Genomic DNA, 13,824 nt, shown 5'->3' with positions numbered 1-13,824 from the left:
TTCCGAATTTGGACTTTAAAGATAAAGCTATGTAGATTAAGTGTAAGCTTTATTCATTTCAATAGATTTAATCATTTGTATATATGAAAATGGCTTTTTGTTGTTGGACGGAGCAATGTGACAAAAGTATTGACCCTTGAACATTTTTTAAAATTAGAATATACAAATACAAAAATTGTAGAACTAATAACAAACATGACGACATCTTTTGCTGTATTCTGTGATGTAACCAACATTAGATATCACACGAATAGCACTATACCTGTCCTATATATATCAAGCATTTTTTGCAAAATTGTTTTAAGTTCTTTATAATCTGTAAAAGCTAAAGTTTTTTTTATAAATTTAATGACTAAGATCAATAGCTGTATTACTATTAGATGTGGGTTTTCAATAAAAATACATAAATCTGTGTTTTCTAAATGATGAGAGCGTGCAGACTACAGATATTTATATTAATACCAGTTAATGAAATCCCTGGCTTAAGTTTGTTGTTATTGATAAAAAGATTAGCTCGGACATGTATTTTGTATATATGTTGTAGATAGAATGCAAAAAAATTTGTAGACCGAATGTATGGGGCTTGACCTCATCTCGAAGACTGCAGGCCCCTTTGTGATAAAGCTGCAGCGCTCGGTCCAGATCGGCAGCCGCTCTGTTTAGCCTTGAATTAACTTTAAAAAAAATATATGCAATAACAGTCCTTAAAAATTTAGTTTTTTAATAAGTATGCATCTAACCTGCATTTGTTTATTTGTGTACAAAAAACGTAGTGCATTTCCAACCAACCAAACTTCTACATCCGAACTACAAGAAAAGTACAATCAACCAACAGAAAGTGTACATCCGACCTACAAATTATTATTTTGTTTGTTTGAATTAATACTATACATGACTTCTTCCTATATATTGAATCTTTGTGTTAAAATTTTTACGGGTATCTGGTGTGTGTAGTTAATATTTCATTTTAAACACTTTTTCATTTGAGTATTAAAATGTTGTTGCTTTCGAACCGTATATATGTATATATATATATATATATATATATACTAGCCTTAGAGGGCGCTTCGCGCCCATCTTCTAAATTAATTGTGAACATGTTCTCTTTGTGTACATCGTAAAACAAAACAAAAATAATTCGCGGATTTTAACAAAAAATTTCGTGGATTTTCAAATTTAATGAAGATCGAATTTTGATGGAGTCCCTAGATGTCCCACAAAAAATTTGAGCCCGATCGGTTCAGCCGTTTTGACGTTTATTGGATACAAACAGACAGACAAACAGACAGACAAGCCAAATTTATATATAGATTTATATATGCACTAATATGAAACTGGAGAAACGGAGTCAGAATGACAAATCTTTTTTATTCGGAACTAAAGAGCCAAGAAAGAATTTTAAAAACTTAAGACAATACAAGTTCTTTGAAAGTTTTTTTTTGGATTTAATCATTTGACTAAGTTAATCAGAGCTGGAAACTTTTAAATTGTAGATATCGGGATTAAGGCCTGATCCCCTCTTTTTCTTAATCTCGAGATTTATTAAGGCTTGCTCTCCTCTTGTTATTAATCTTTAGATTAATTAACCGATCGGGATTAAGGATTTCCCATTCTAAAGTTTTTAGCTCAGTAAGTTTAATTACATCATTGAGATTATTAATCTTTGACCTGAGTTTTAATGGTTTCCTTTGTTTAGGGAGTCCGTAGGCACAAAGAAGATAAATGTTGATGAGGTGCTGAACTATATTCACAGTATCAACCCTACCAACTGTAAAAATAAAACTGAGGAGGACCTTCAGCTGAAGGTAATTCAGAAAATGATATCTAATAAAACATTACAATTAAACTCTATAAAGCACTAAAGACGTTACGTGACCCTACATCTAAAGAGAGATATGCCCGATTTCACAACGATACCCTTGAACATTTAATCTGGACAATAATGTAGATGCAAATGTTGTTTTACTGACTCGAAAATTGAAAAATTGTACCGTCGTGAATCGGTCATGCCACCTTGAATTGTTTCCTCTTTTGTAGGATGAATATGTGACGCAACATTTCAAAGGAAAATATTGATAAAAAAAAACATTTTAGGGAGATATATCATACGGAGCATCTATACAATTCGAGAATGAAGCTCTGATGGCAGTTAGAACTGCTAATTTTATATCGGCGTTCCTACAAGTTGTAGATCCCAAGGAGATTTTTCCAGGTTTAATTTATAGATTTGAAGTTTTGACCAAGGAAGGTTCTCAAACTAAAAACTGAAAAAAAAATAAAAAATCTAATACACATAAAGAAATATTAAAGTTTGATTATACGTAAAGCCATGGGCCTAAAGGTCTAACTATCGGGGTTGCAGTGCATAATCATTAGGGCTCTTATTAAATTTTACAGGTCCGCCTTATAATGGCTTTATTAGGGGGAAGCATGAGAATCTGGCTTATTTTCTGGATCTGTGTTTTCATATTCTTGAATTAAGGAACAAGGGTTGTGGATGAACCATTAACAGAAGATCAGATGATCGGAGAAGCTCTGGCTATGGTGATGGGAAACAGCAGGGATATGATAATATTTTGAATTTGGCTTGTCTGTCTGTATCCAATGATTTTTATTGGAAGAAGGGCGCAAAACGTCCTAAAAGCCTAGTCATTTAAAAATTGAAATAAAAAATTGCATTAAAAAAGAATAGTTTAAAATAAAATTGAATATTTAATTCAAAATTAAAACGAATATTTGTATATCAATAGAATCTGGTCAGCTGGAATATATTTTGATACAAGTCAATTTGTTGTAAAGGTAAACAAGTTTGAAATTGTGTAAAACAACGTGAATCTAAGTTGGCCTAGAAGTAAATAAAAATTACAGTTTAAATGTTTACACGTAGTTTTAATTTTGTTCTTCAAATTTTGCAGCCTAATCGACAGCAGGGAAACCAAGGTCCTCAGAACGATCCAAGACATAATACCAGGTTTAATTTATTTAATTTTATGAGTATTTGTCGACTGTTCTTGTTAAATATAATATGATTAAAGATTAGTACAGTGAATCCAAGATATATGAATACATAGCATGGAATATGTTATAATATCTATTACATATATTTAAGATCAAATGCCGCGGAAAAATGAGTTTAATATTAAAATATCAATTGCATTCATATTTTAGGGCTATTAATTTACCTTGAATTTAAAATAAAAAGAAGTTTCTTTATAATCATCAAAAAAAACTTATGACGGTCTATGTATTTATATATCTAGAATTCACTGTATTATAAATAATAATAATACTGTATTAACTTTCTGTGGTTTAGAACATATTTTGCTCCATTTGCTTACAAGACAGAGTTGAACACGAGGAAATTCAATCTGGAGGATCTTGCTAGGTAAACAAAACCCATTTCTAACTCAAATAAAACTTTTTTTTTTTTTAAATAAATCTTTTTTGGAAAAACAAAACTTCACAGTCCAAGTTTATTCTATAAAAGATGCTGACTCAATGTTTGTTTATATATTTAGATTGAATAACAGTGCTGAAATCTACACGAATGAAAAATGGTTCAAGGCTTTAAAATCTCGGTGGTCCAATTACTTTGATACTCTAGAGAAACATTGGCTCAAAATGTATTTCAGGTAATTCGGTTCTACTTGGTGGTTTCCCTTTCCTTTCCTTTGTGTTCTTTTAAAGGGAGTGTTCGCGAAAAATGAAAGGGGGTATAGGCTTAATGCGATAAAAAAGCGCTTTTGATCGCTACTAATCTTACTTCTATCTGTTGCGTCTATGAGGAGAAAATTGTTAAAGACGTCTCATACCGAATAACATGGCGTCCATACAAATTGAGAAAATTGCATCATGTGACTTAGACCGAAAAAAATCAATTTAATTTTAAACTAATCATTCAGATATTACAACCTATAGTCATCGATTATCTTTCGCCACATTTGTATATATTTAATATTTCATACTAGTTTTGATTTTGTTTTTTAAAATAATATTTAGCTTACAACTTGTTTTCGAACATTCCTGGAAAATATGAAAATGTCGTCTTCATTACCAAAAATCCTCGAAACAGGAATAAATATTTTTATAAGTAACTCTCAGATCATAACAATTAAAACATATTATGAAAAATCAACTATATACAAATGTGGCGAAAGATAATCGATGACTATAGGTTGTAATATCTGAATGATTTGTTTGAAATAAAATTGATTGTTTTACGGTCTAAGTCGTATGTTGAAATTTTCTCAATTTGTATGGTCGCTACGTTCTTCGGTATGAGACGTCTTTAACAATTTTCTCCTTATAGACGCAACCGATAGAAGTAAGATTAGTAGCGATCAAAAGCGCTTTTTTATCGCATTAAGCCTATACCCCCTTCATTTTTCGCGAACACTCCCTTTAATAGTTATTTTATTCCTCTTTTTACACAGCTAAAACTTCAAAGGAACTTAATGAAAGTTAACGAAACATGTGAATTAAGTGAAGAATTTAATATCGTTTTTGTCCACAAGGCTTTATTTTGTGAACACAAATTTAGTAATGGCATAGTTAAAACAATTGACCCTGAAGACTACTGGGATTTCAAAAATGGGGTCTGCAATTTTTATATTGTCAAAAAATTGAGAAATGTGTCCCGATTCAAAGAAATTATAAATAACAACAAATTTTTAAATGATTAATTTCTTCATCTTCATCTTCAATTTTATCGATAAAAAAAAACACCACACTTAGAAAAGCCAATAAATACGTAGTTCCTTTATGATAGACTCTGTCATTTATCGGAAATTAAAAAAATTAAATCTAAATGCTTTGTCTAAATCACAAAACTTTCCTGACTGACGAAAAAAATTATAATGTTTATTGGGACACCGTGTAATTATAAATATAAATTTACATCTTTAGTTGAAGTTCCAATAATATAGTGACTATAGCTAGGTAAAGTTCCAATAATATAGTGACTATAGCTAGGTAAAGTTCCAATAATATAGTGACTATAGCTAGGTAAAGATTGACTGACGAAAAATTTTTGATTTTCTTTAAACTTTTTATTGTTAAAAACGCCGTTTCTGCTTTAATGCTTTTATTAAAAACGCTATTTTCTTCATTACGTTTATAAGGACATGAGGATCAGGAAGAACTTAAATTTTCTTTAGATCTCGTGACGGTGTGAACAAAACCAAAAGTGCCGGAACCCTGGATGATGAAAATGCTATTCCTGATCCTATGTATCTTCGAAGATACGAACACTTCCCAGAATACTACAGGTAGCAACAGTTAAGAAGTATTAATATGTAATTTGATTTCCACACGATGTGTTTAAACTTGGCTTGAGATTAAAAATATTTAAAATCATTGTTAAGAATTGAAGACATACATTCAACTGAACAGCTCAAATTGAAAGTTAGTGAATTGAATTTTTTGATCTTATCCATAACATACAGCGTGTCCTAACTAAGTGCATGGTTTCTCTCAAAAATATCACAAATACATGAATTCATTTAGATACAGGTTTACCCACAAAGAATGAGACTTCAGAGACGACTGTAGAGAATTTGTTTAAGAAATTCTTCTTATAATTATTAATTAATTAAAGTTACCATTAAAACACAATAATATCAGCAAAAAAAACCCAATTCATTTTGTAGGGTTTACTGTCGGCATTTGTATTTAACCCAGTTTAATCTAATGTCTGTCAAAAGTATAAATAACTAGCTTGGTTGGGAACCCAGCTTTGTATGGAAACTAAACTTTAGAGTTTTTAACAAGCTCAGAACATTCCCGTGGTTCTACCGGTCAAAAGGTTCCTGAGTTATGATCGGACATACACACAAACACCAATGCACCCACACAGAGATTACTACTTTATATGGATAAATACTATAGCTTGGGAGCCCAGTATTACATGGAAACTAAACTTGATCTATTTAGTCTGTACACTCTAGTTTAGGATTTTTTACCAGCTAATAACATTCCCGTAGTTCTGCGAGTTCCTCTATCAAAATTTGAGGCAAATCGACCAAAGGTTTCCTTTTATATGATAGGACAAGAGATGTTCTTTTCCATTAACTTAAAAACCCGTGTTTAGAGCCGCAAACCTGGACCATGGACACTGGACTGCGCCCTACTATGACTGTAACGGGTTCTTAAAGAAATGGAAAATAACCTATGCCTCGCCGTTCTTTGGGTTCAACAGTCTTAGGAACAGGATCGAGTTCAAGTAAGTTCGTAAAAATTAATTCTGCATCTAATTGGTCTTGCATGGTTCGCTAAAAAACGACCAATTGACGCAAAAAAATAAAGATTTTGAATCTATAAAATTTAATTTCTCCCCATTTTTTAATATTTTGCCTGAAACATTGATATAAATGCCACTAGATAAAATACAGTTGTATTAAGTCTCTATATTTAATTTTCCGGCACCAACTTAATCTTATTGGGTGTTACATGGGTTCCTCTAAATAGATTTTTACAAGAATTTAGCAGCATAAAATTTCCAGCCAAAGCTCAGGACTATAATATTCACGTATTTTAACAATTAGATTTGTATAATTTTCTTATTCTGTACTGCAAAGTCAAGAGAAGAATATATTGTAGTTAATTCCTGTGAAATTTTTAGAGGTGCAGTTGCAGTGTCTATGGACATCAAGATGCTTGACGTTAATCAATGCAACGGAGAATACCATGTAGCAAACGCGTTTAAAAGAACGCACAAGTGTGACGAAAAAACATCCTATGTAAGTATAGCATTTTCAATTCATCAGAAATATCTGTAGGTAAAGTTTGTCATCATTTAAACCCTTGTAATTTTCTAGTGTGTTCCAATTGATGGTAGAGGGTTTTTCACCGGTGGATACAAATGCGAATGTAAACAGGGATATGAGTATCCATTCGAAGACCCTATCATCTATTTTGACGGACAAAGGCTGGATAATGAGTTTCTGAACATGGTAGAAGGAAAGAAGAATTGGTTCGATATGTATAAATGCAGACTTGCCGGTGCTGCTACCTTGTCGTCTTCCTTTAGCATAATAATGTTTGTTATCACAATTTTGTTTATGCTCCGACCAGCTGTTCAAAGATAATCTGGAACAATAAATATCAATCAGGAAGATTAATCTCAAATCACAATTCTCAATTTATCAAATTTAAAAATGCTAGGTCTAAAATCTTGTTAAATAAAATGACGGATATTCGTACTTGGTATTTTCACACAAAAAAAGTTTACTTTCTATTACATGATTATTATTTTGCGGAGTTTAACTTAAAAAAAAACTTCTTTCTATTGTAATATTTAAATCTGTCGTCATTTCTCTTTCCATCGCTTAAAGTAAATGTATATATATTATTTTTCAAAGGCATTAATGTAAAAACATTCAGATACATTACAAAATAGTAATGGTTAAGTAGTTTTTTAACCCAAAAGTCTGTACAGTGTACATACTTAACTGACGTATATTTTTGTACCGAATGAATTGGTCCTAGTTCAGTATTCATCAATTTTATACCTTTGTCCTTTATGTATTTTTCTAAAAATATATATTTTTGTACATTTATTTATTGGAATTAGGTAGAGACATTTACAGTTACGACAAAATTTTACATCGAATAAAATTGACAAGGCAAAAATTTTACAATTCTTGCCTTTATCATAATCAACAAATAAGAACTAGTCAAGAACTAAATGCTCGTCAATTCCGTCAGTTTCGTTAACTAAAGCTCTTTCTAGAATCACACGGCCCTCCTTATACCTAGATATAGAGAACTGCACTCCATAGTTAGAAAACTGGCATAAAGCACGAAAAAAATGGTATTCTCATACGATATACAGTGCTAATCTTTAAAAAGCGGAATATTTTAGAATCAATTGAAGCCTTGATATTCGTGTATGACCTTTGAAATAGTTTGTGGCATTCTTTTTGCAACTTTTATAAACATTTTTCATGAAACAATAATAACAATTAACCCAAGTTCCTTCCATTTTTTGCTTTTAAAATTACCAGAGATAAGATAAGAGTCAATCATCTAAAACGAAATCAATAAATCTGAAAACACAAAAAAAAGGCAGATTAGCACTGAATGTAAATCACATATGACATGATCTTACAATTGTAAAAATTATTGAAAAGCCTTAAAAACCACAAAGATGCCTTGAAAATCCTGGATACAGACCCATTACAGATAAAGATTTTAGGATCTGAAATAAGTGGACCCGAAAAAATTTTGGCACCCTAATTCCGTATTCTAAACATCATAAGTGGCAAAATATCAACAATTTTACCAACAAAAAAAACGTTTTGGCGTTGGAGACACTGGTAAAACTCATCAATAAAACAATGCTCAAACGCATGAAAATTGACAGTGGACAACCTAGCAAAACAACAAATATTTTGAAGTTTGATGAGTGTCCATTTTCACAAGGCAAATCCATTATCTGGATCCGTATTACAATGGAATGAATTAGTTTTGCAATAGTTTTACCGTTGATTATCCTCTGTAGCAAACTCATACATCCAACCAAGCTTAGCGTCACAGTTCTTACAGAAAACATCTCGAACCTAAACTAAATTTATTTAATTTGTTTATCACGTTTTTTTTTGCTTCATTTTAATATTAATTAACTATTAAAAGACTAAACCAAGATCATTATCCTGTTATGCACTTGCTTAATTTTTGTTATGTATTTACTAAGTTGGTGTTCCAATATTAAATAAAACCTATAACGAAATGGATAGAATTTCAAGTGCATTTAAAATAAAACGAATGATGAAAAAACAATCACCATTTTGGCTAATATTGTTAACATTGATGAAAACTTTCAGGCAAATTGTTTAATCTAAGTCACTTGGAAGTTTGTGCAAGTTAAGTTAAGTTTTAATACTCAACAAAATTGCGCTGTGCAAAACTATTTTTCCGATATTGGTATTAAATATATCTATTTATGTCATTGTAATGGGTATTATTAAGTGCGAAAAAGTTTTTGCCGGGATTTTTTTTCTAGTTTGTTTAAGATCAAAATGAAAGTATTTTCACACCAAGCATATAGTGCGGTGTGAAAAAAAAATACTTTTAATTTTGATCGAAAACAAACTAGAAAAATTAAAAATCACAGCAAAAACTTTTTCGCACTCAATAATACCCATTTCAATAACATATATAGTTTTATTCAGTTTTACTCAAATTATTTAAAAGCAGGTCGATAAAGTTACTTAATCATCCTGTTGTAGGGTGATTAAATAACTTTATCACCCTACAATGAGACAAATTAGGTATGAAATCTGAAATTTAAATAGAGGGTGAAAAAGTTAATTTTTCGCCCTGTTGTAGGGCGATAAAAACACTTCATCACCCTACAAGGGAAAATTAGGTGTGATAAATTATATCAAAATTTATATCATACTTAAATAGTTTCCTTAATAAATTTTGATATGGTTAGACCTCATTTAGTCAAAAATCGAATTAAAAAGGATTTTCTGATAACGACTTTAGAACCCCTTGTTTTTTAATTGATAATTTACATCATGCTGAAGATTGTTAGACTAGTTTATTTCAAAATCAAGTCTGATTTCAGAATTGAAAGTGTCTGATTTTTGAAGATTTATCATGTTTGCGAACACTTTCAAAGGATCTATATTTAAAAAAAATCCTGAAATAACAAACATCATAGAGAACTATTAGAATGAAGGCTAGTTGTGGAAAATAAAAATCAAAATGGGACACCAAAGTGAAAATTCCTGTGTTCAGTGGTTAAATGTTGTAGTTACGATTTATTTTATTACAATCGGTCGTAAATCGCAATTTTGTTAAAAATGTTCAAAACTTCATAGCTTTTATCAGTGTTAACATGATGGTATTAGAGATGGAACGCCCTACTGTGGAAACATCAAGCTGAATGTCATTAAACAATCAAAATCATTTTAATAATGGATTATGGTCTTTCACTGATAAAAAAGAATATTTATGCTTATTGCTTATACAACATTCTTCCTCCTTTCAAGCATTAAATCGAACAATGCTTACCATATGCCTCCCTGTTAACATAACCCGATCCTGCACTTCACTAAAATATAAATATAAGGTGTCTAAATTAGTGGGCAGTTCTAGTTTTAAATTAAAAATAGGGATATAGAGATTTTATTGATTAATGTATCATTCCCATCCCCTCCCCACAACTGGTTGTTTGTTACCACCAATTATTTAAATAAGGGTTGATATTTTTATTAGACTCTCCTAGAGTTGATATGAACTATACATATATTCATTCAATGCTAAAACGAATTTTATGTAAAAATCGGAATGATAAAACTCGCTAAAATGTTTTATCAGTGCGTACAGAACTTTGTATCATATTGATAAGCATAAAAGCAAAACTTTCCACAGAAAATAAAAAAGATAAATACAAAAAAAAATAATTGCGTCAGATTCTTTATTCAGTGACGAAAAATATCTGAACTATAGCGCTAAAAAACGCCTAAAATATTTAAGTTCTTTTACTTCTTCAAAAGAAGAAGAAAAATTAATATAAATATATAATATATATTTCTTTTCCCCATTAATTAGATAAGCTTTGTTGACCGTGTTTCAGTTAAAATATTAATAACAAAAAAAACAAAAAAAACAAATTTCGATCATCTATAAACCTTCCCTGGGATTATGTGAAGTCCCAAACAAAATTTGGATCCGATCGGTTCAGCCGTTTTGACATTTGTTGGATACAAACGGACAGAGAGGCAGACAGACAGACAAACAGAAAAGCAAAGTATATATAGATTTAGTGAGGGGGCCTGCCAACTCTAACAGTGCCAGAAGTGCCGGGGGCAAGCGAGGTTGGACCTGAACTGCCGGCGGGAATAAGATTTCCATTGGGGACCCCCATATTTTTACTTGAGACCCCCAGATTTTCGTTAGAGACTCCATATTTTCGTTGGAGACCCCCAAGATTTTGATTGGAGAACCCCGTATTTTCAAGGAGATCCTCATATTTTCGTTAGAGACCTCCAAATTATTATTTAAGACCCACATTATATATTTTCATTGGGGACCCCCAGATTTTCATTGGAGACCCCCATATTTTCGTTGGGGACCTCCATATTTTCACTGGGGACCCCCAGATTTTCATTGGAGACCCCCAGATTTTTCTTGGTGACTACCAGATCTTCATTAGAGACCCCCAGATTTTCGTTTGAGACCCTTAGATTTTAGTTTGAGACCCCATATTTTCGTTGGAAACCACCGTTTTCTCCTTGGAGACCCCCAGATTTTGATTGGAGATCTCATATGAGGGGTCCCCAATGCAAATCTGGGGGTCTCCAATGAAAATATGATGTCTCCATCAAAATAATGAAGGGTCTCCGACAAAATATAGGGTAACAAAAGTAAATGTGCGAGACTCCATCGAAATTGTAGGATCTCCAATGAAAATATGGGGGTCCCCAAGAAAAATAAGATTCCTCCAATAAAATATGAGGGTCACGAACGAAAATATGGGGGTCTCCAACGAAATTATGAGAGACTGCAACAAAAATATAGGGTCTCCAACGAAAATGCGTGGGTCTCCAGTGAAAATTTGGGGTCTCCAACGAAAATAAAGGGACTCCAATGAAAAATGTGTGGGTCTGCAACAATAATATTGGGTCTCAAATGAAAATGTGTGGGTCTCCAACGAAAATATGGGGTCTCCAATGAAAATGTGTGGGATCTTCAACGAAAATATGGGAGTCCCCAACAAGAATTTGGGGGTCTCCAACGACAATATGGGGGTCTCCAAGGCACATATGGGGGTCTCCAACGAAAACATGGGGGTCTCGCAACGAAAAATTTGGGTCTTCAATGAAAACTTGGGGGTCCCCAACAAAACATGGGGGTCTCCAACGAAAAATTAGGGGGTCTACCACGAAAAAATGGGGTCTTCTATGAAAATCTGGGGTTTTCAATAGTGCTCCAATGATTTTTCCCAGACTCATCTATTACCTGTATTTTAGGTTAACAACTTTACCAAACAAGTAGGCCCGACCCGTAGCTCCAGTAAACCTAAAAATATAAATTTTAAATTTATATAATCAGTTGCTTAGCTATATGAGAACATGATTTTTTCACCTTGCACTTAAAAAATGAAACACTATTTTTCGTTTAATATTTAATGATAAGTTAATTCTGAGATATTAAGTAATGTCCACAATTTTTTTAAAGTGAAAACTTGACATTTGTACACATGACTAGACTCTTTATGGTATTGTGCCTTTCTACACTTTTGCTAAACTAAACATCCTACATACTCACACATGAATTGCTTCAGGCCTGAAGTTACTAAAGTTACATCTAAAAGCCGAATACTTTTTTTGACATTTAAAAAAACATTTACATTTTTTGCTTTTACAATTAGATTTCTAATGATTTTTAAAGCAGTATTGTGCTCTAAGTGAAAAAGAAAATTTTCAGGTGAGGGAGGGATTCCTATTTCCAGACTCACCCCAGACTAACCAGAGTGAGAGGCATTCAGTTTCTTCTTTTTTAACCCTATCCCTGCTGGGGTACTTGAAAACCAGGATATGCCTCTAAATCCCATGTTTTATGTCCAAATATGACAAATGATACATCATTAGAAAGCTCTTGTGCTCTACTTTTAGAATCTGCAAAAAAAATTAGCAAATTTGCAAAAATTTAATTTTTTATCGCAAAATCCAGTTATATAGTAAAAATGTTTGCAAAAAAAAATTTGTCCAAAAAATGAAAAATTATACATTTTTGAAAAGCCCTTGACCATGCCATTTCAAATATGCAAAAATTTTTGCAAAATTTTAAATAACCTGATTTTTAATGAAGAAAAACTAAAAATGTGCAAATTTCCTTTGACAGGTTGTTTGCAAAAAATTTGCAATTTTTTTTTCGCAAAACTTGTGCAACCCGTTTCCTTATGTCATAGGCTTTCCAAAAAGCTAAATTTGATCAAAATCTGACAAGTGAAAGTGGGTCAAAACAAAGATTTAGTTTGTTACAGGCAAAAGCAGTCATTCAGGCAGTGTGCCTGAGGACTCAGGCAGTTAGTATTAAAGCCCGGTTTTAGGCCTAAGGGGAGGGCTTTGGGTATGTAAGAAAAGTCAGAAAATTTCAACAGCCTCAGACCAATACTTTTTGAGTTATGTAAAAAAAACTAAGGGGGGGGGGGTTAAATTGACCCCCCCCCCCGAAGGAATAGGGTTAAATCATACGATTTTTGGTTTATGATTAAACAATTTTTAAACTTAAAATTTTTTTGTTTTATACTTTTCATTCAAAACGTATATGCCGACAAAAATATATATAAGATAAAAGGCTAAAAAATTATGTTTAATAGGTCAAATTGTAATCAAAAGTCACAGCTTTCTGGAATATTGGCAGAACCGTTAAATCCACGTGGACTAAATAGTTCATTAGTCTCAGTTGAGAGTTATCGCTGGGTCGATCAAAGACTTAATAATTTTTTTAAAGTCGTTTTTACTGGGTTTCAAAAGAATACTTTAAATTGAATTAGCAAAGAATTCTAACTGTGTAGTAAACGATATTTTACCGAGTAGAAATAAGTTCCCCTCTGTTTGTTAGAACAGTATCACAGTTATTACATGAGAACAATCTAGAACCTCCACAGTGTTCTAGAAATACGCGCCCCATTCTGCACTTTTTAACTCATCTGCAAGATCAATATATTACTCGTGCACAGTGTACACTGTACAATGAATGCTCCTAAGAAATATGTAAAATAGATGGTATGTAAGCTAGTCATATATGATGCAAAACTGAATGTAAATTGAAAAATTATAACATTCAAAGGGGATGGTGGAGATGTTC

The 13,824-nt window shown here is 32.0% G+C and overlaps 2 protein-coding genes across 2 annotated transcripts in view; one reads left to right on the top strand and one right to left on the bottom strand.

The window, feature by feature from the left end:
• The window catches only part of LOC111709423 (uncharacterized), a gene marked incomplete at its 5' end in the record, with an annotated part of 26,021 nt that extends 18,467 nt beyond the window's left edge, over positions 1–7,554 (top strand). The window contains 11 exon segments of the mRNA XM_023483085.1: positions 1,697–1,805; positions 2,095–2,212; positions 2,483–2,561; positions 2,751–2,799; positions 2,916–2,971; positions 3,314–3,385; positions 3,519–3,632; positions 5,157–5,267; positions 6,089–6,220; positions 6,620–6,737; positions 6,816–7,554. Of these exon segments, the coding sequence (XP_023338853.1) occupies positions 1,697–1,805; positions 2,095–2,212; positions 2,483–2,561; positions 2,751–2,799; positions 2,916–2,971; positions 3,314–3,385; positions 3,519–3,632; positions 5,157–5,267; positions 6,089–6,220; positions 6,620–6,737; positions 6,816–7,085 (1,228 nt within the window).
• On the bottom strand, positions 7,539–13,824 carry LOC111709428 (protein yippee-like 5). Its single transcript, XM_023483090.1, has 5 exons — positions 13,547–13,824; positions 11,971–12,030; positions 10,021–10,060; positions 8,482–8,558; positions 7,539–7,751 (listed from the first exon to the last, which is right to left on the bottom strand). Exons 1-5 carry the CDS (start codon positions 13,645–13,647, stop codon positions 7,670–7,672), a joined length of 360 nt encoding a protein of 119 aa, XP_023338858.1. The 5' UTR covers positions 13,648–13,824; the 3' UTR covers positions 7,539–7,669.

Source organism: Eurytemora carolleeae, unplaced genomic scaffold (assembly GCF_000591075.1).
Source record: "Eurytemora carolleeae unplaced genomic scaffold, Eaff_2.0 scaffold960, whole genome shotgun sequence".
Taxonomy (NCBI): Eukaryota; Metazoa; Arthropoda; class Copepoda; order Calanoida; family Temoridae; genus Eurytemora; species Eurytemora carolleeae.
The sequence above is the reverse complement of the archived record's forward strand: the minus strand, read 5'-3'. Positions and strand labels throughout refer to the sequence as shown.